The sequence below is a fragment of the Carettochelys insculpta genome, chromosome 6 (assembly GCF_033958435.1).
Source record: "Carettochelys insculpta isolate YL-2023 chromosome 6, ASM3395843v1, whole genome shotgun sequence".
Lineage (NCBI taxonomy): Eukaryota > Metazoa > Chordata > Testudines > Carettochelyidae > Carettochelys > Carettochelys insculpta.
The window spans coordinates 125,840,593-125,859,334 of record NC_134142.1 but is presented as its reverse complement, the minus strand read 5'-3'; the positions used below and the strand labels follow the sequence as shown (position 1 = coordinate 125,859,334).

The 18,742-nt window shown below is 62.8% G+C and overlaps 2 protein-coding genes across 4 annotated transcripts; one reads left to right on the top strand and one right to left on the bottom strand.

Moving 5' to 3' along the window:
- Positions 1-7,049: 7,049 nt before the first annotated feature.
- Positions 7,050-13,950, bottom strand: CD2BP2 (CD2 cytoplasmic tail binding protein 2). 2 transcript variants are annotated; one of them, XM_074998421.1, is made up of 7 exons: positions 13,821-13,950; positions 12,438-12,654; positions 11,728-11,875; positions 10,335-10,492; positions 9,032-9,518; positions 8,553-8,680; positions 7,050-8,350 (listed from the first exon to the last, which is right to left on the bottom strand). In XM_074998421.1, the coding sequence occupies exons 2-7, from the start codon at positions 12,510-12,512 to the stop codon at positions 8,240-8,242; spliced, it is 1,107 nt and encodes a 368-aa protein (XP_074854522.1). In that variant the 5' UTR covers positions 12,513-12,654; positions 13,821-13,950; the 3' UTR covers positions 7,050-8,239. The 2 variants fall into 2 exon arrangements, with proteins under 2 accessions (XP_074854522.1, XP_074854523.1); XM_074998422.1 differs by having other exon boundaries at positions 12,438-12,602; positions 13,821-13,843.
- A 279-nt stretch (positions 13,951-14,229) lies between these two features.
- Positions 14,230-18,515, top strand: LOC142015061 (sesquipedalian-1-like). Of its 2 annotated transcripts, none has more exons than XM_074998459.1 (2): positions 14,230-14,824; positions 14,971-18,515. In XM_074998459.1, the coding sequence occupies exon 2, from the start codon at positions 14,983-14,985 to the stop codon at positions 15,565-15,567; it is 585 nt and encodes a 194-aa protein (XP_074854560.1). In that variant the 5' UTR covers positions 14,230-14,824; positions 14,971-14,982; the 3' UTR covers positions 15,568-18,515. The 2 variants fall into 2 exon arrangements, with proteins under 2 accessions (XP_074854560.1, XP_074854559.1); XM_074998458.1 differs by having other exon boundaries at positions 14,231-14,828.
- The last annotated feature ends 227 nt before the right edge of the window (positions 18,516-18,742 follow it).

The following is an 18,742-nucleotide window of genomic DNA, read 5'->3' as shown; positions in this document are numbered from 1 at the left end:
TGACTTGCCCAAGGCTGTCTCCCGGGGACAGCGGTGACCTGGGAGGGGGCGGTGCAGGTTGAGAGGTCCCGCCGCAGTGCGGGTGAGGAGAGGCCGATAAGGAGCAGCAAAACCTGCCCCACGCCCTTCCAAGGGCCACCAACCCGCCGCCTCTGGGAGAAGCTCTGCGGCTCCAGAATCGGGCCGGTCAGCCACCAAGGGACTCGCAGACGGGGGGGTGACAGGAAGACGTGGTCGCCCAATAGGCCTCCTGCTCCTGATGTATTTTTTGAAGAACTTGTAGTTGGGCGGACGCTCGTCCCTCCCTACACGAGCACGGCAGGTTCCCAGCTCCCTGCTCATAGGCGAAAACTCGAAAGAGGGACACTAAATACAGGTCAACGTCTGTGACTGGGCCCTGGGGCTCCTGACGCGGGAAGGAGGCAGGCGGCGGCAGCAGGCGAGCGACCCGTGGGTTGGAGAGGGTTAACGGCGGGGGCAGTTTGGGGCATGGGCAGGAGGGAGGGAGCGTTGAGACCTGGTGCCGGCTCTGGTGCAGGAGGTGGCTGCTTGTTCCTCTGGAGTGCACCAGCGCTACCTGTGGGGGTGTGGTGGGCTGGTGAAGGCAGGGACTGGGCTGGGCTGGGCTGGGAGCTAGGGGAGTGTTGGGAGCAGGCCCGGTCGAGCTGGGCTGGGGGTTGTGTGGGGAGCTGCGGGCTGTGGACCGTGTTGGGATTGGGCTGGGCTGGGCTGGGCTGGGCTGGGCTGGGGGTGCGCAGGGAGCTGCACGCTGGGGATGCATTAGGAGTGGGCTGGGCAGGCTGGGCCAGGGGGGCGTTAGAACAGGTGAGGCTGGGCAGGCTGAGCCAGGGGGAGCGGGGGCAACTGTGAGCTGGGGGAGCCATTAGGAGCAGGCTGGGCCAGGGGCTCACAGGGGACCTGCAAGCTGGGACAGGGGGTGTTGTGAATGGGCTGAGCCAGGGGTTGTGTGGGGAGCTGCAGGCCGGGGGGTGGGAAGCATTGGGAGTGGGCTGGGCTGGGGGGAGCTGTGGGCTGGAGGGGCATTAGGAGCAGGCTGGGCTGGGCAGGCTGGGCCAGGGGGAGCAGGGGAAGCTGTGTGCCAGAGGGTGTTGTGAGTGGGCCAAGCCAGGGGTTGTGCAGGGAGCTGCAGGCCAGGGGGTGTTGGGAGCAGGCTGAGCTGGGGGGTGTTGCAGGCTGGGGGGTGTTGGGAGCTGTGATGGGGTTCAGGGGTCCCCCTGCACTGCACCCCGTCCGCTGGCAGGAGTGACTCTCACTCAGCAGGTACAACAGGAGGTTTATGAGGCAACAGATGCCCAGTTTCTCACAGAAGCGACAGTACAGCAGTCAGAGACAGTCCTTCCAACCCGTCCTGGGGAGAAGACCCCGAGGGGGGCCCCTCTGGGGTGTAGCTTTCCCCCTCCTCAGGCTGGCTGCCTTCCAGCTCCCTCTCCCCCAGCTTCTAACTGCTGCCTCCCATTCAAACCCAGCTCGGCTCCACCCTCCTCTTTGTTCAGGGCAGAGGTGTTACCTGCCAGCCCAGGTTATAGCCCCAGGGTCATCCTTAGCCACTGGGAGCTGCTCTGCTTGTCTCACACATCCAGCCTGAGTCTCACACAGGCACTCCCCCGACTCCATCACAGGAGCAGGCCAAGCCGGGGTGCTGCAAGCCGCGGGGTGCTGGGAGCAGGCCGAGCCGCGGGGTGCTGCAGGCCAGGGTGTTGGGAGCAGGCCAAGCCGGGGGGGTGCTGCAGGCCAGGGGTGCTGGGAGCAGGCCAAGCCGGGGGGTGCTGGGAGCAGGCCAAGCCAGAGGGTGCTGCAGGCTGGGCATGCTGGGAGCAGGCCAAGCCAGGGGGTGCTGCAGGCCAGGGTGCTGGGAGCAGGCCAAGCCAGGGGGGTGCTGCAGGCCAGGGGTGCTGGGAGCAGGCTGAGCCAGAGGGTGCTGCAGGCTGGGCGTGCTGGGAGCAGGCCAAGCCAGGGGTGCTGCAGGCCAGGGTGCTGGGAGCAGGCCAAGCCAGGGGGTGCTGGGGGAACTGCAGAGCATGGCTGGAAGCACCCTGCTGTGCGGCTGGAGCCCCTTGACATGAGCAGCTGGAAGCACCAGCTGCTCCTCTGAGCTGCACCAGCGGTGAGTCCTTAACTTCCCTGGGGGCAGGTTCGGGGCCCAGCCCGGGTGAGTGTTGGGAGTGGGCCAGGTCGTGGGGGGGGGCCAGGCTGTGGCGGGTTGGAGCCGCGGGGAGGGGTTAAGGCTGTATTAGTGGGGGGAGTTCACTCGTCTAGTGAACAAAGGTGGGTCTGTGTCCCTGGTCTGACGCACGCGTAAGTGACGTACTCCTTTCATGAGCGGCAAGATGCACTTCTAACACTCCCGCGTCGGCTGAGGTGGGTCTTTGCCCACCAAAGCTCATGCTCCAGAACATCTTAGTCCATAAGGTGCCGCAAGACTTCTGGCTGTTCTCGAAGCTCCAGACTAACCCAGCCACTGCTGTCATCCTGCTAACGCTTGTCCCCCTGCCCAGCTCTCCTCCGACCACCGTCTCAACAGCTTTGGTTTTCTGTTCCTCAGATAGATTTCACTTCCCCTTCCGAGAGGCACCCGTCCGTTTGTCTCTCGCCGCCTCTCGCCCGCAGCTGTCCAGCCAGGCTGCGAAAGTTGTGCTCTCCGCTTTACAAGTGGCTGTCAGGCACTCGAGCCTCTTGCGGTGGTTTGAAAAGTTCCCAGGTAGCTGACGGACGTGTGAAAGAAACCCCTGCACCGATTCCTTTCACTGTCAGCACAACCAATGGCCGGTACTTCCCCATCCCAGAGCCGAGCGCTGACAAGAAAGTCCCCTGCCTCCCCCGCCCCAGGACAGGACATTTCATACCAGGGTCGCTATTACCAGGATTCCCGAATTCCCCCCGGCTCTAGGAAGGGAGGAGGCTCTAGACAGTTGGAAGAGGGGTGGAGCTGGGAACCAGGACTCCTGGGTTCTCCAGCAGCTGGTGGGTGGGTAGGGGGTTGAGATCAGTGGGGAGAAGGGAGAAGTGAATCAGTGGAGGAATGTAGGGGAGGGAAGCCTGGTGGTGAGAGCCCAGGCAATGAGTTGCGGGGAGGGGAGATAGGAGTGGGGGAAGGCTGGACGTGGAGGTGGAGCTGGGGCCTTGCTGGGGGTCATAAGAGGGGCTTGAATTCTGCAGAGTGGCATGAGGGAACGGGGGGCCTTGGGAAAGTGGGAGGAGACCGGACTGAGGAGAGAGGGGTTAGATCCTAGAACCAGAGGGCAGGGGACTGGACTTGATGACCTCTCGAGGTCCCTGCCAGTTCTGGCGTTCTAGGACTAACTGGAAGCAACCTCAAGAGATCAGCAAATCCAGGAGTAATCCCTGGCAGATGTCTGTCTAAAGTGCTCTTAAATGTCTCCAGGGCTGAGATCCCACAGCTTCCCCTGGCAATTTATTCCAGTGCTTAACCACCCTGACAGGTAGCAGGTTTTCCTTAACACCCAAATGAAACCTCCCTTCCTCCCGTTTAGGTCATTGCTTCTCGTCCTTCCCTCAGAGGTCCGGGAGAACAATTTTTCTCCCTCCTTGTACTAAAAAACTCCTAACGTGTCCCCTCAGGCTCCTCCTTTCTCCCTAAGCAAAACACTCTATTTCTTCCTTCAGTCGTCCCTCACCGATTATAGGTTTCAGACCTCTTCTGGCTGGTCTCCAAGTTGCCCAGGGTTTTCCTGAAATGTGGGGCCCACAGCAGGGGACAGGACTCCAGCTGAGGCCTATTCAGTGCAGAGCAGACTAGAAGAACTACTTCTCCTGTCTTGCCCACAACAGCGCTCCTAATACACATCTCACCTCGCCCCCTGCAACACCGTCACACTCTTGACTGATACTTAGCTTGTGCTCTATGCGGCAAAGCTCCTTCTTCAGCTTGGCAGCCCCACACTTTTCGGGTATAATTTGCCTGAGGTTCAGAGCAGCCCTTGGGTTAGACACCTGCTCGCTGTTTGGCGAGCTACGCTCATCACCAGCCAGCCAGGGAAGGGAGAGGTGACCAGACTCCTTCGTCTCTGCTGCCCGCCAACTGAGTCAGTCCTCCTCCACTGCTGGGTCGGGGATATGGGAGAATGGGGGAGCTCAGGCCCACCCTCTACTCTGGGCTCCAGCCCATGGAACCTGGGATAGCAGCTGCCTGCCCTGTGTCAAGTCCCAGCTGCTTGACAGCTACCGTCCCCAGCCCCCTCCTTGCTGCAGGCTCTTCCCTCTGGTACCTGCTCGTGCTTGTTCCTCTCAGATGCTCCCAGCTCCTTCTCTCCTCCACTCCTCACCCAGCACTGAGCCAGCAGAAGAGGAGCCTCTTTATAGCCAGTCTCAGCTGGTTCTTTATTGGCTCCTGCTGCCCTGATTAACCTGGCTCCCTTGAGTCTGCAAAAGTCCTCATTGGCCCCAGGTATTTAATTAGCCTGATTGATTCTAGCAGGTCCCTGCTGGTTCTGCATCAGCCCCTGCTAGTTTATTTTGGGAACAGTGACCTATTTAACCTCAAGCGTATGTCCCTCCCTTGCATCGCTCTTCCCTGGCCCCCTGGCCTGACCCCATCATAGGAATTATCTCCCATTTTATGTGTACAACTGACTGTTTTTTTCCCTGAGTACTCTGCAGCTGTCCTTATTGAATTTCATCCTTTCTCCAGTGTGCTCAGACCATTTTCAATTTTCATCAATCCTCCAAAACACTCGCAACCCCTCCTGGTTTGGTATCATCAGCAAGTTTCCTAAGTGTACTCTCTGTACCGTTATCTAAGTCACTGCTGAAGCTACGGAATAGAAGTGGTGCAAGACCTAATCTCTGTAATGCCTTTCTAACATGACTGTGAACCACGGGTAACAATTTTCTGGGAACCGCTGTCCAACGGTTATCCAGCCGGGGAGGGAGGACCAGCAGCTACACACCTTACACTAAGCTGCTCCATCTAGGGTGTATTTCCGTACTTTGTTAAAGAGGCTGCGCAAGACGGTACCAAATGCCTTGCAGCATTCTAGATACACCACATCTACTGCTTCCCCCTCATCCACAAGTCTTAGCACCTTGCCAAAGAAAACCATCCGTTGCTTTGACGTGATTTGCTCTTTACAGGTCCACACTCTTACTTACCACCTTATCATCTTCTAGACTGTTGCAAATGGATTCCTTAATTGTTTGCTTCAGTATCTTTCCTGGTATAAAAGTTAAGATAACTGCTCTGTAATTCCCAGGGTTGTACTTATTTCCCGTGTTACGGGTAGCACTATCTACAGTTTGCCCTTTTCCTGGCTTCCGGAATCTGGCCCGTCTTCCATGACTTTTAAACGTGAATAGCTGATGCTCAGATACCATCTCAATCAGCTCCTGGAGTGTTCTAGGATCAGTCTTAGGTGATTTGATGATATCCACCTAATGTACTTTAGAACGTGCCTGTCTGTGCTACGTGTGTTCAAGAATTCTTCTTAGCCCATAAGAGAGACAACCAGGAAACATGCTACGCAGCGTCCTCACCCTGCCTTTACCCAAGGTCGGGGTTTGGCTGTGCCTAGAAGCAGGCAATGCCTGACACCCCAGGACCGCCCAGACACGGGACAGGAGGGCACTGAGAGGAGGAACGACACACTCCAGGCTCACCGCTGGGGGCAGCGAGCGCAGGGAACACTGATATGGCACAGGGACCACTGGAGGGAGCTGCAGCAGGAGCACAGTGGCCACGTGGAGATGGGGGTCTGTCCCTGACTGCCTCCAGCTGGGTAAGTTACCCCCCACCCCCAACACCCCCACAGGGGAACTCCTGCTACCCGTTAAACCCACCCAATGAGCCTCCCCTGACATGCTGGGGCCGGGAAACCCAGCCCTGCCTCACTCCCAAGTCATGCTGGGGCTGGGGAAAGCATCCCAGTCCCAGTCCTGTTGCTCTTTCCAAGCTGGGCACAAGAGCCTGAGCCCCACTCTCCCCCGACCTACTGCTCTGGCCGCGGACAGGGGCACGAGTCATGGCCCTGAGCTCCACCGCGCTGGCAGGAGCTGGGGGAATGCACCATGGCCTGTCCCCCAGTCCTGGATTCAGACCCAGCATTGCAGCCCGGGCCCAGCCTCCCCACCACCACCGCCCTCCCACGCCCCCTGGAGCTCAGGCTGGGCCTGGTGCTGCGACCCAGCCCTGCCCCCGCCCACCTCCCAGAGCTCACACAGGAGCCGGGGAACACAGCCCAGCCCCTGGCCCCCACAGCTCATTGCAGGGCTGCTGCAGCCTGGCCCTGCTCCCCCCCACGCACCCCCCAAAAGATCTCAGGCCATGTCCAGAACCCAGGATCCAGGGCTTTATCTGCCCCCCACCCCTGGGACTGACAGGGGAGCCAGGAGCCATGGCTGAGACCAGCCCCCACCTTCTGAGGACAGGCAGGGCACGCTGGGCGCTGTGGCCTGACCCGATCCCCCAACCTGGAGACAGGGGTGGGCAAGGGAGCAGAAGTCTTGGCCTGACCCAGCCCCCAGCCCTCTGTGGACAGGCATGTGGGGCTGGGATCTGTGTTGTGACCCCCCTCCCCCCCCCCGTGGTGGGGCCAGGAGTAGGAAAGAAAAAACTTCCGGTAAGGAGCCGAGCAGCGCTGGGTACATCTCCTAGCTCATCACAACGCTCTGTAAATTGTTCATCCCCCATTTGAACTCCTGCACCTGCCTCATGCTCCTTGGCGTCCTCCAGGTAGACGTCCCATCACCACGACCTGTCTGGTGAAAACTGAAACAAAGATGTCAGTAAACCCCTCTGCACTTTCCAGTTACTGGTTTTCCCTCTTCCGAGCAATGGCCCTACCCTGCCCTTGGTCCTCTGTTCCTGAACCCGTTAGGACCCTTTCCTTACTACACTCTGCGCCCCGAGCTAGTCTGAGCTCGTTCTGGGCCTTTGCCTAGTTTGCACTTTTTGTAACTGTAGAGAACACCCCGATAATTAGCTGGCGCACACAATCCCCGCATCTTGAAATAACAGATGAGGAGACCCTACAATAACACACAGGGCCCACATAACAAAAGCACCACGCGCAGCCTTCATTCTTGGGAAAGAAGCAATCACAACAGAGCAGCGTTTGTTAGACAGCCAACAACAACAGCAGTCAAAGCGCACACCCCCAGGACTTGTACCGCCCTACAGAAACAAAGCTGCGTTCACCAGTGCCCCAGTGTTTAACAAATCCTCACGTCTGTCAGACTCTACAATACTAAAATGACACTCAGACAGGGCCTGGTGTCCCAGCGCTCCCGAGGGACCCTACAAATCCACAGCAGGCATCAGGAGACCCTACAATCACAAAGCAGAACACACACAAAAGCCTCAGCTCTCCTGAGACCAGACTGTGACAAGGGACCCAGGGACGCTGTGACTTGGAGCCCTGCTTCTGCCAGGAGAGCCCATGAAAACAAAGCAACGTGCCCGTCGCAGAACAGACACGAGGAATCTCAAGGCACGTGAGCCGGGCAGGGAGCCCTTCAGTGGAGTGGGCTGTTCCGTTCAAGACCTGAGAACATGCGTCCCACCACAGAGAGCCCTGAGCCGCGGATTGCAAAGGGAGACGTGGGACCTGGAGTTCATGCTCAAATTCAACACGTTAACACTTGGTCTCAATGGCAAAAGCAATTATCTCACCCGCTAGGAGAAGCGCGTCCCCTCCTTTGGCGTTCGTAACCATCTCGGGCGAGACACTTAACACCCCCTCGCCCCAACCCCTCCATTCCCACGTACCTCGTTTGTCAGTTTTTATTTCAGTTTTTGGAGCGCTGGGCTGGGCTACTTGCCTGCTCCGGGCGGAGCTGACGAAGTGGGTCTGTTCCGGGCAAGCGCAACACCTGATGAATCATTTTGTTAGTCTTTAAAGCACAACACGACGGCTGCTTTGCTTTGTTAGAATACAGACTAACACGGTGACCCCTCAGGTACTAATAAACTGACACAAACAGCTGCGCATCGCCTCAGAGCCCCTCCCACACCAAGGCAGAAGCTGGACAGAAAACCCCCCTCTGCTAAGGCTGCGCAGGCCCACCACAGGCGGACGCCAGCCGGCCAGGGGCCGCAGCACCAGCACGCTACAAGACATAGATATATTTTAATCCAGCCAGAAAAACAAAAATAAAGACGAGACATCCACACCCTACAAGCAAGGGTTCTGCCCCCTCCCCCATGTGCCCCCGGCCTCCCCCGAGTCCAGCCCCACAGCGTGAGGGCTCGCACGCCGGTCGCAGATCACGTGTACAGGTCAAAGTCCACCCGCTTCGAGTTGTAGAATTGGCCTTCTGAATTGTCAGCCTTGCGGCAGTAAACGCCATCCTCGAAATAGCCCTGGTTCACCCACTCCTATCGGGAGAGAGACAGGGCTTACGGGGGGGCCGGCACTCGGGGGTCAGGGGCCCTGTGCCCAGCACCGGGCACACAGGGACACCTCTTCCTGGGCTGGGACGCAGACCCCCGGGAACCCCTCACCGGGTGCTGGCACGTGGCCCCCAGGAGCGGGTGGGGCTGGGCACAGGGGGACCCCAGCTCTGGGGTGGGTTCTCACCTGCATCTGGCTGCTGCTGAAGGGCCCATACAGCTCTGCCCCATTTGTGTTCTCCCATTTGTACTCCCACATCACCTCGGCCAGCGGCTCCTCCCCGCCCTGGGGCTGTGCCACTGCCTCCACGCCCCCTGCAAGGAACAGCCATGGGTCAGAAAGTCCCTCACGCCCCACTCAGAGCCCTGCCAGCCCGGCTGGTGCCCTCGGTCCCGACCCACAGCCCTGCCAGCCCGACCCTGGGGGTCCCCCATCTCCCCAGTGCCCCTCACTCCCAACCTGCAGCCCCGGCCAGCGCAGCCCTGGTTTCCCCAAGCTCCCCAATGCCCCTCACTCCCGATGTGCAGCCCCTGCCAGCCCAGCCTTGGGCTGCCCCAGCCCCCCAGTGCTCTTTACTATTTAACAGCAAGCCCTACCAGCCCAGTCCTGCCCCCCAAAGCACAGCTCTGCCAGTGCCCCTCGCTCCCGACCCACAGGGCTCTCACCAGCTGCCTGGGTTCTCAGACTGGCCTCGTCAATGTCCTCAGCGAACATGTCGAGGGCTGGGGGGGGCTGCACGGGGGCTGGGGGGGGCTGGGTCAGTGCCCGCAGCCTGAGCGCCAACTTCTCGCGGGTTTCCTGGTAGATCTCGTACACGCCCCGCCCCACCATCTGGTCGGCCAATCCCGAGAGCCGCTCCAGCTGCTCCCGCCTCTGGGGGGACCCTGGCGCCTCCGTCTCCTCTGGCGGGGTGGGGGTGTCGGCCTTGGCCCGGGTCCAGGCACGGCGGGGGCATGCGCCCCTGGCTCCACCCCTGCTGCCCAGCCTCTGGATAGCCCGGGCCACGGTCTCTCCTGGCCGCACCAGCTCCACCATCCCCTCCAGCAGGGTCTGCTTGTCCAGTGGGGGGTGCCCGCCGGGGGGGTCCCCGTCCTCCTCTTGCTCTGCCCCCGAGGGCTGCCGGCTGCCAGGCGGCTTCTCCTTGATCTGCACCTGGGGGAGGCAGAGATCAGCGCTGGGCTGGCGGCCCCGGCCCCGGCCCCGGCCCCGGCAGCATCACACGCCGGTTGAGATGGAGAATGGCACAGGTCAGGACAACGCTGCGGGGGGTCTCCTGTCTCACACTGTCCTGCGACTCAGGTGAGTCGTGCGAAAGGTGCAAGGGGAGTTCATCACAACAAGCAGGGCGCTGCCTAAACGCTGCTCTCAGCTCCGTGCTGCTGAAAGCCCTGCGGTGTGCCGTGAGTGAGGGCTGCGTGCGAGACGTGCGAGCGAGGGCAGCCTGCGAGACGTGCGAGACAGCCCCCAGCCGTTCTAGGGGGGCTGGAAGAGGCCTGGATGGTGCAGAGCCTCCTCCCTGGGTGAGGAGGGCCCGGCGACAACGCTGGAGCAGCGATCCCTGGGTGGGGACCTGGCACTCCCAGAGCGCTGCTCCCGGTGCAAGAGTGCGGCGCACGGGGGCGGCTCTGCCCCGGCCTCTGTGCTCCTCCGCCACCGCACCGGGACCCCAGCCGTGGCTGCCGCGAGCTTGGCCACCTCACTGAGAGCCAGCAACAGGCCGAGAGCGAGCATGCCCACGGGCAAGAGAGTGTGCACGAGTAGTGCACGGGTGTGAGTGCATGAGTAGCGCACGCGCGTGATCACTGCTCTTCCACTGCACTCTCACTAGCGGCTGCTCTGGCCTCGTCCCCTGGGAAAGCTCCCGTGAGCTCTTCCCAGGCACGGCGCCCTCCGCCTGGCGGCTCCCACCCCGGGCGGCCCACCTCCCCCACTCGGCGCCCCGCCCCGCCCCCCCCCCGGCCGGCTCACCCAGTCGATGTTGTCCAGCCAGTTGTCGCGCAGGAGGGCGCTGCGCCGCAGGAAGTAGTTCCCCTCCGAGTCGAAGTGCCCCTCCTCCATCTCCTCCTCCAGGTTAAAGGGGGTGATCCGCACCCCGTCCTCGTAGTCGATCGTGGCGGACTCCTGCCCTGCCCGGGGCGACCCGCTGCACGTCACCCCCCTGCCCCCTGCCCCCCACCGACCCGCTGCACGTCACCCCCCAGCGACCCACTGCACATCACCCCCCAGCGACCCGCTGCACGTCACCCCCCTGCCCCCCGCCGACCCACTGCACGTCACCCCCCTGCCCCCTGGGGACCCACTGCACGTCACCCCCCGGCGACCCACTGCACGTCACCCCCCTGCCCCCTGCCCCCCACCGACCCGCTGCACGTCACCCCCCAGCGACCCACTGCACGTCACCCCCCTGCCCCCCGCCGACCCACTGCACGTCACCCCCCAGCGACCCACTGCAAGTCACCCCCCTGCCCCCCGCCGACCCACTGCACGTCACCCCCCTGCCCCCTGGGGACCCACTGCACGTCACCCCCCGGCGACCCACTGCACGTCACCCCCCTGCCCCCTGCCGACCCACTGCACGTCACCCCCCTGCCCCCTGCCCCACGGGGACCCACTGCACGTCACCCCACGCCGACCCACTGCACGTCACCCCCCTGCCGCCTTCCCCACGCCGACCCACTGCACGTCACCCCCCTGCCCGGGGCAACCCGCTGCACGTCACCCCCCGGTGACCCGCCCCCCGGTGACCCGCTGCACGTCACCCCACTGCACGTCACCCCCCTGCTGACCCACTGCACGTCACCCCCCTGCCCCCTGCCCCACGGCAACCCACTGCACGTCACCCCGCTGCCGCCCGCCCCACGGCGACCCCCCGCACGTCACACCCCTGCCGCCCGCCCCACGGCGACCCCCCGCACGTCACACCCCTGCCGCCCGCCCCACGGCGACCCCCCGCACGTCACACCCCTGCCGCCCGCCCCACGGCGACCCCCCGCACATCAGCTGCCGCCGCCATCTGCCCCATGACGACCTCCACACATCACCCACTGCTGTCCACCCCACAGCCACCCCTGCATGTCACCCCACTGCCATCCACCCCACCACCTGCCCCTCTGCCTGAGGAAACTCTGGCCTGCCAGACCCTGCCAGCCTCCCCAGCTTCCTGTCCCATGGCCAGGGAGACCCCCTGCCTCTCAGGCTCACCGCAGTCTCTCCCATTTCCTGTCTTCCCTGCTCTGCATGGCCCCCCCCGAGCCCTCTTTCTCCCCTCCCTCCCCTTACACCAGCCCCTTCCCCAATCTTCCCCCTTCCCCCTCCAGTCCCCAGCCCGACCTCTGCCCCGCAGCCCAGCCCCGCGTCTCACCCTCCACGTCCTCTGACGCCAGGATGTCGTATTTACTGGCTCTGCCATCCTCCCCCTCCTCGTCCTCGTCTTCCTCGTCGCTGTCCAGGGAGTGTTTGCCCTTGAAACGGCTCCCCGGGCCGCTGGCCCCCAGGCCAGGCTCTGCCAGCTGGAGAGGAAGGGGGATTTCAACCTCCTGCTCATCCTGGCTACGTATACACGTGCCCCAAACTTCGAAATGGCCATTCAAATGGCCATTTCGAAGTTTACTAATGAAGTGCTGAAATGCATATTCAGCGCTTCATTAGCATGCGGGCAGCCGCGGCGCTTTGAAATTGAAGCCCCTCGCCGCCGCGCGGCGCGTCCAGACGGGGCTGCTTTTCCAAAGGACCCTGCCTACTTCGAAGTCCCCGTATTCCTATGAGCAGATGGGCCATTTGAATGGCCATTTCGAAGTTTGGGGCACGTGTAGACACGGCCCCTGAGACACAGCCCCCACTGCCACCATCCCAGCGTCACCTGGAGACACACGCCCCTATCCAGCCCATGGGCAGGGACCGCCCGTCCCCGTACCATGGGCCCAGCAGGTATCCGTACTCCCACCGCCCATAACAAGAGCCTGTGCTCTCTGGGGACCCCTCTCAGGCCCCATCTCCACAACAGGGACCCCCTTTGCAACCCTCCCTCCCCCCAGAGATTCCTCCCTCCATTCTCCTATCCCCAGAACTCACCTTCTTCTTGGGCATGGCCAGCTCCTCCTCCTCCACCTCCTCCTGGTCCTCAAATGTCACCTTGCGCTTGGGCATGGTGCCCCGGCCGGTCCAGGGGGGAAGGAGACGGGTGAGAATGGGGGTATCCCCCCTCCAGCTCCACCACCCCTCTCTGGGGTCTAGAACCTGCAGCCGCACAGCCAGGAGCGCAAAGGGGAAGGCCAACAAGCAGGTGACCCTAGAATAACAAACCAGGTGTCTGCAAGGGAGCCCACCCACCAGGAACAAGACAAGCACTCGCCCAGGAGACCCCACGGGGAAGATGGCGCAGGAAACATGACGATAACACAAGGGGCGAGAGGGGCGAAGGCAGAGGGGACCCGGCAGTAACACAGGGGGCGAGAGGGACAGAGGCGGAGGGGACCCTACGATAACACAGGGGGCGAGAGGAACAGAGGCGGAGGGGACCTGGGGATAACACAGGGGGCGAGAGGAACAGAGGCGGAGGGGACCCGGGGATAACACGGGGTGACAAGGACGAGGGCGGAGAAGACCCTACGATAACCCAGGGGGCGAGAGGGACAGAGGCGGAAGAGACCCTACGATAACACAGGGGGTCAGGGAGGGCAGAGGGGGAGGGGACCTGGCGGTAACACAGGTGGGTGGGGACGGGGGGGACCCTACGATAACACAGGGGGTTGGGGGGCAGAGGGGGAGGGGACCCGGCGGTAACACAGGGGGGTGGGGGCGGGGGCGACCCTACCATAACACAGGGGGTCAGGGAGGGCAGAGGGGGAGGGGACCAGGCGGTAACACAGGGGGCGGGGGCGAGGGCGGGGGCGGGCGGGACCCTACGATAACACAGGGGGTCAGGGGGGCGGAGGGGAGGGGACCCGGGGGTCAGTGGCCGGGGGGCTCCCCGATAAGCCCGTCAGCGGCTCGGGACTCGTGCAGGCCAGGGAAGGCCCAGCGCACATTTGCATATGCAGATGAGGCTCCCGCGGGGGAGGAGCGACGGGCGGGTCCCTGGCTCGGGCCGGGCACCCCGGGAGGCCTGTCGGGCTGGGGGTGGGCGGGGTCGCTGTAACCCGCCTGGCCGCGCCCGACACCGCTGCTGCCCCCCACGCCGGCCCCGACCAGCTGCCTCATTTGCATATGCAAATCACTCGCCTCTCTCTCCTCGGTGACGCCCCGTCGTTTTGGCACAAGCAGGACAAGCTTATAACCCCTTAATTTGCATATGTAAATCACCGGACGAATCCCCCCCCCGCGGGAGCCCAATCTGCATATGTAAATCACCGGACCCGGAGGGGTCACGGCGCCCGTGCCAGCGCGGCCCCAAAGGCACCCGCAGCCCCTCATCTGCATATGCTAATCAGCGTCTCCACGAGCCGGGCCACTCACCCGCCTGCGGAGCTCGCGCGGCCGCCGCTTCCGGGTCACTCCGCCGGATATGACGTCACGGAGGGCCAAGCTCGGCCCCTCACTCAGGGGTTGTCGCCATCTCAGTTCGGCGGCTGGGGCCCGGCGGCCGCACGCTCGTCTCGACGGATGTGACGTCAGCCAGCCCACCGAGGGGCTGAGGGTGGAACCGGAAGTGGCGTTCACCTCTGTCATTGGCTGCTGTGGCGGGCGGGCGCCTGGCAACGCTTGAAGGGGCAGCGCCCGATTTCCTGAGGCTGCGGGGCGCAGCCGCGAACCGTAACGTCCTCGCAAGCCCCGCCCACCAGCTCGGGCCCCGCCCCCCGCCCCGCCCCGCCGCTGGCAGCTGTCGGTCCCGCCCCCAGCAGCGCCCCCTGCCCGGACACGCTGTTGTCAGGGGATCCCCGGCCCCGCCCCCCGCGCGCCAGGCTGTGACGCTGCCTCGGGGGCGTGGCCGGAGAGGCGGGATCCCCCCGTCCCTTAGCGCGGTTCTCCCGGGCCGGGCCGGGCCGGGCGGCCAAGGCGGGACCCCCGAGCGGGCCCAGCCCCGTGGCCCGAGGGGGGGATTGTGCCGTCGGGGTGCGCTGCTGCCGCCTCCGGCCCCGGCCCCGGCCCCCCTGTCTCCCCGCCCGCCGCAGAGCGAGCGACCCAACCACCCGTTCGCTCCCCCCGGCCCCCCAGAGCCCCCAGCCCCCGCGGGGCGCCCCACCCCGGGGCCCGCCCCTGCCCCCGAACACGGGTCCGCGTAGGACACCGGGGAGCGGCAGCGGGGCAGCGCCCGCGGGCAGTTCCTCATTCCAGCGCCCGCCCGCCCGCGCCGCGCCCCGGGGGGGGTGAGACGGGTCCCGGCCGGCCGGGCGCACGGGGCGGGACCGCACTGCGCCGCACCGCACCGGGGGGACAGGGCAGGGGGAGACGGGACGGCGGCGGGCGCCGCGCCCGGGCCAAGGGGCATCCAGCACCGGCGGATCGGAGCAGCTGAGCAGGCAGGTAAAGCTCCCCTCGGCCCGGGGCCGGCGGAGCTGGCACTTGGGGGCAGGAGGGCCCCTGGATCCTTTCCCAGCCCTGCCCCGGGGCCGGGGCCCCTCGGCCGGAAGGGCCCCGCCTCCCACCGCCTGTCTCCCCTCCCCAGGTCCCCGGCCCCATGAAGTTGCACGAAACCAGCCTCCTGGGCTACGCCCGCTTGCCCGCGGCCCCGGACCGCCAGGGGCAGCTCTGCAAAAAGAGCCTCCGCAGCGGCACCTACCAGCGGCGCTGGTGCGAGCTGCGGGGGAACCTGCTCTTTTACTGGGAGCGGCGCGGGGACCGCGAGCCGCTGGGGCTGATCCTGCTGGAGGGCTGCACCGTGGAGCTGCGGGAATCCGCCAGCGAGCCGTTCACCTTCGAAATCTCCTGCCCCCTGGGCCACCGCACCTACAAGCTGGCGGCCGAAGACCAGGCCTCCATGGAGGGCTGGGTGCGGGCTCTGAGCACGGCCAGCTTCGCCTACCTGCGGGCTCTGCTGACCGAGCTGGAGGGACAGTACCGGACAAGCGGGGCGCTCGGGGCCGCCCTGCCGCAGGAGGGGGCTGCATGTCCCGGCCCAGTGGTGATAGAAGTGGGATTGCCAGACTTCGAGGGGCTGCACCAGCAGTTCGGGGAGGAGATTGTGAAGCTGAGGGCGAGGTGGAGGGAGACAAGGGGGGAAGGGGTTCAGCCTGTCCTGGGGGACCTGATTGACTTGGGGTAGGGAGTGAGGGAGGGGGAAGGAATCCACGTTTGTTGCCCTCCAACACAGGAAACGTAGGTACGGGGAACTGGGCCCCAGTGGGGGGCATGGGGAACCAGGGCTCTGAGGCAGTGTCAAGGGACACTGGTAGAGCTGTAAGGGGGCTGTGAGTGGGTGGGATGGCCTATAACCCCCCCCCCCGCGTGGGGGCAGGGAGACAGACACCTCTTCCCTCATGGGGCAGGGTTACGGGCGAATAGGGACATTTCAGTGCCAAACTGTCACGCCCATTTACATAACAATAAAACAGTTCTACCCAGGCCTGGCACTGGCACTGTTTGGTCACATCCTGCCAGCAGCAGGGCGTGCTGAGCTGAGCAGGGCAGGGCAGGGCATGGGGGGCAGCAACTCCAGCATGGGGGGGCATGGAGAGCAAGCATGCCCCCTGCAGCACCCACCTTGCACCGCAGCACCCCCGAGACATTGGGGGGCAGCTCCTATATCTGAGAATGGCCCCCTTCATCCGGCCAGTCCCTGCCCTTGGTCCATAAGGGCCACCTGGGCCATCCCCGACCATCCGTCCCTCCAGGGGGCTCCAGCCTTGACCTCTTTCAACAGCAGTGCCACCACCATTTGCCCCAGCCCCCCCCCCAACCACCACCAGCACCTTGGCGGCCCCAGCACAGAACTTCATGGCTTCGCCCCTCCCAAATCCCACCCTGGTCCTTGGGGCTGTTGCTCGTCCCCCAGCTGAGATATCCGACCCCATAGCCCCTGCTCCCCTCCCCAGGAGTCCTGTTCCCAGGCTCCTGCCATCCACTGCACCCCACTCCCTTTCCTCGAGCCTGAAACAGAACCCTGCAGTCCTGGCTTCCAGCCCCCTCTGGACCCCACTCCCTTGTCAGAGCCCAGGAGTCCTGGCACTCACTAACCTCCATGACCCTTAGGGAGCAGAGACACAACCCTCAGGCCAACGAGCCAGAACACAACGCTCCGGTGTGATGAAGTGGGCCATTTTCTCAATGGTCTGTCAGAGTACAAGGCATCCCCGTGGCCCCCGGCACACTGCACCAACCACCCTTGTGTAGGCCCTGCGGAGATCCCTCGCCCAGAGGGCCAGCTGGGGCGTGTCTACCAACTCCCTGGGTCCAGCCAATGGCCAATGTGTTACATGGCTGCTGGTGGCAAGAAGCCAGCCAGTCCCGAGCAACTGGAAAACAAAACCCTGACCTGTAGCACTCACCTATGGGGAACAGAGACCTGAGCTCTGGGCCTGACCAACGGCCTCTCTGTGCTAAGGAATGTCCCTGCAGCCAACTCAAACCTGCTGGTTTGCCCTGGCTGAGTCACTGCGGGCTGCCTAAAATCGGGTGCCTGGCCCTGTGGGGGTGCATCAGGCCTCCCCACGTGTACTACTCAGGTAGACTTGCTGATGGAGGCTCGCAGTGTGGAACAGGGTGCTGAAGGCTCTGAGCGGGGCTCCCAGGAGGCATACCCTCAGGACAGTGCACCCAGAGGGGTCACCCTGGAATGGGCCTGGCCAAGGATTAATTTGGGTCTGCTCAGGAGCACTGATCCTGTGAACCAAAGGACTCAAAGAACCAAGACCGTGACCCACCAAGAGCCTCGGCAAACCGCCGTCACCCCAAGCCCGTGACAAGGGTCGCTGGCCAGGGTTCTCTGAAGGTCCCTGAGTTGGGAATGGCCAATCAGTCAATGATTCTCAGTGGTCTACAGCCTGATGGCCTTGAAAGAACAACCCCAGCAAACTACTGACTCTCAGGGACCTACAACCCAATGACCCTCGTAGAGCCAGACTCAATCCAATGACACCAAGAGACATGACCTCCTATGAGTCTCCAAGAACCAATGTCCTTCAAAGACTGAGAACCCAATGGCCTTCAAAGACCTTTGTGACCCCATCCAGCCTTTTAAGCGCCAGACTCCCAACACAATGACCCCTAAAGAGCTAACAATGAAGACCTAGAATGCAGTGACCTTCAAGAACCATGGGCCCCAAACTGATGACCTTCAAAGAACCACACTCAGAACAACCCTCTAAGACCCATGACCCCCAGCCAACAATTCTCAGAAAGTTCCATCATCCCAGCTCAAAGGCCCACTGAGCAGTATGATGCCCCAACCCAGAGTTACCCCCCCAAAACCCTACAACCCAAAAGCATCCTCAGAGGGCAACATCCCCCGATCCAACCACGACCCCAAAAACCAGCACTCGCTCTGCTGCCGAGTTTGCAGTATTTTTTGTTAACCTTTTTAAACAAAGCGACAAAATAAAATCTCCAAGAATGAGGCACAAACAATGGGGTGGGGTGGGGGCACTGGGGACAGAAGGAAAAAAGATGTGAAATGTAAACATCCAGTTTTCTGCTCTTCCTGCCCAGGAAAGGGAGAGGGCTAAAAAGAGAGGGGGGATTGGAGAGGGGGCTGTAACTCTATGTTCCAGTGTCTGTCCCATTAAATAAGACCTCATGGCCAAACCCAAAACGTCTGTATACATAATTACATTACTGAGACATATATATAATATATGCGTAGAGAGACATGTATGTACAAGGGGGGAGTGGGAGGGGATGGCAGACTGCAGCTCTGCTGGCTGGGGTGGAGTGAAGGGCAGGGTGGGGGGGAGATGAGTTGTGGGAACGAGGTTTGGTTAGAGGCCAACAGCAGTACTGGCGTCTCTTGCTCCAAAGAGCTACTCTACATGGTTAAGTTAAAGCTGTGTCTTCCAAAGAAGGGAAACTGAGGCACGGAGGGGGAGTGACTTTGTTCAAGTACATGGGCAGGGAGCGGCAAAGCTGGGGAGAGAACCCAGGAATCCCGGCCTCCCTTGCGCTAACTCACTAGCCCCCAGCCTGCACCTAGAGGCTGTGTCTACACGAGCCCCAAACTTCGAAAGGGCCACGCAAATGGCCATTTCAAAGTTTACTAATGAAGCGCTGAAATGCATATTCAGCGCTTCATTAGCATGAGGGTGGCTGCGGCACTTCAAAATTGACGCGCCTCGCTGCCGTGTGTCTCGTCCCCACGGGGCTCCTTTTCAAAAGGACCCCGCCTACTTCGAAGTCCCCTTATTCCCATCAGCTCATGGGTATAAGGGGACTTCGAAGTAGGCGGGGTCCTTTCGAAAAGGAGCCCCGTCGGGACAAGCTGTGCAGTGGCGAGGCGCGTCAATTTC

Excerpts from the sequence above, each read along its gene's own strand:
- CD2BP2 (XM_074998421.1), bottom strand. The coding sequence starts at position 12,512 with ATGCCCAAGCGCAAGGTGACATTTGAGGACCAGGAGGAGGTGGAGGAG. Across the intron at positions 9,519-10,334 it reads GGCTGGACAACATCGACTGG|GTGCAGATCAAGGAGAAGCC; the intron begins GTGAGCCGGCCG and ends TGCCTCCCCCAG. Across the intron at positions 8,681-9,031 it reads TCTGAGAACCCAGGCAGCTG|GGGGCGTGGAGGCAGTGGCA; the intron begins GTGAGAGCCCTG and ends TGTTCCTTGCAG.
- LOC142015061 (XM_074998459.1), top strand. The coding sequence starts at position 14,983 with ATGAAGTTGCACGAAACCAGCCTCCTGGGCTACGCCCGCTTGCCCGCG.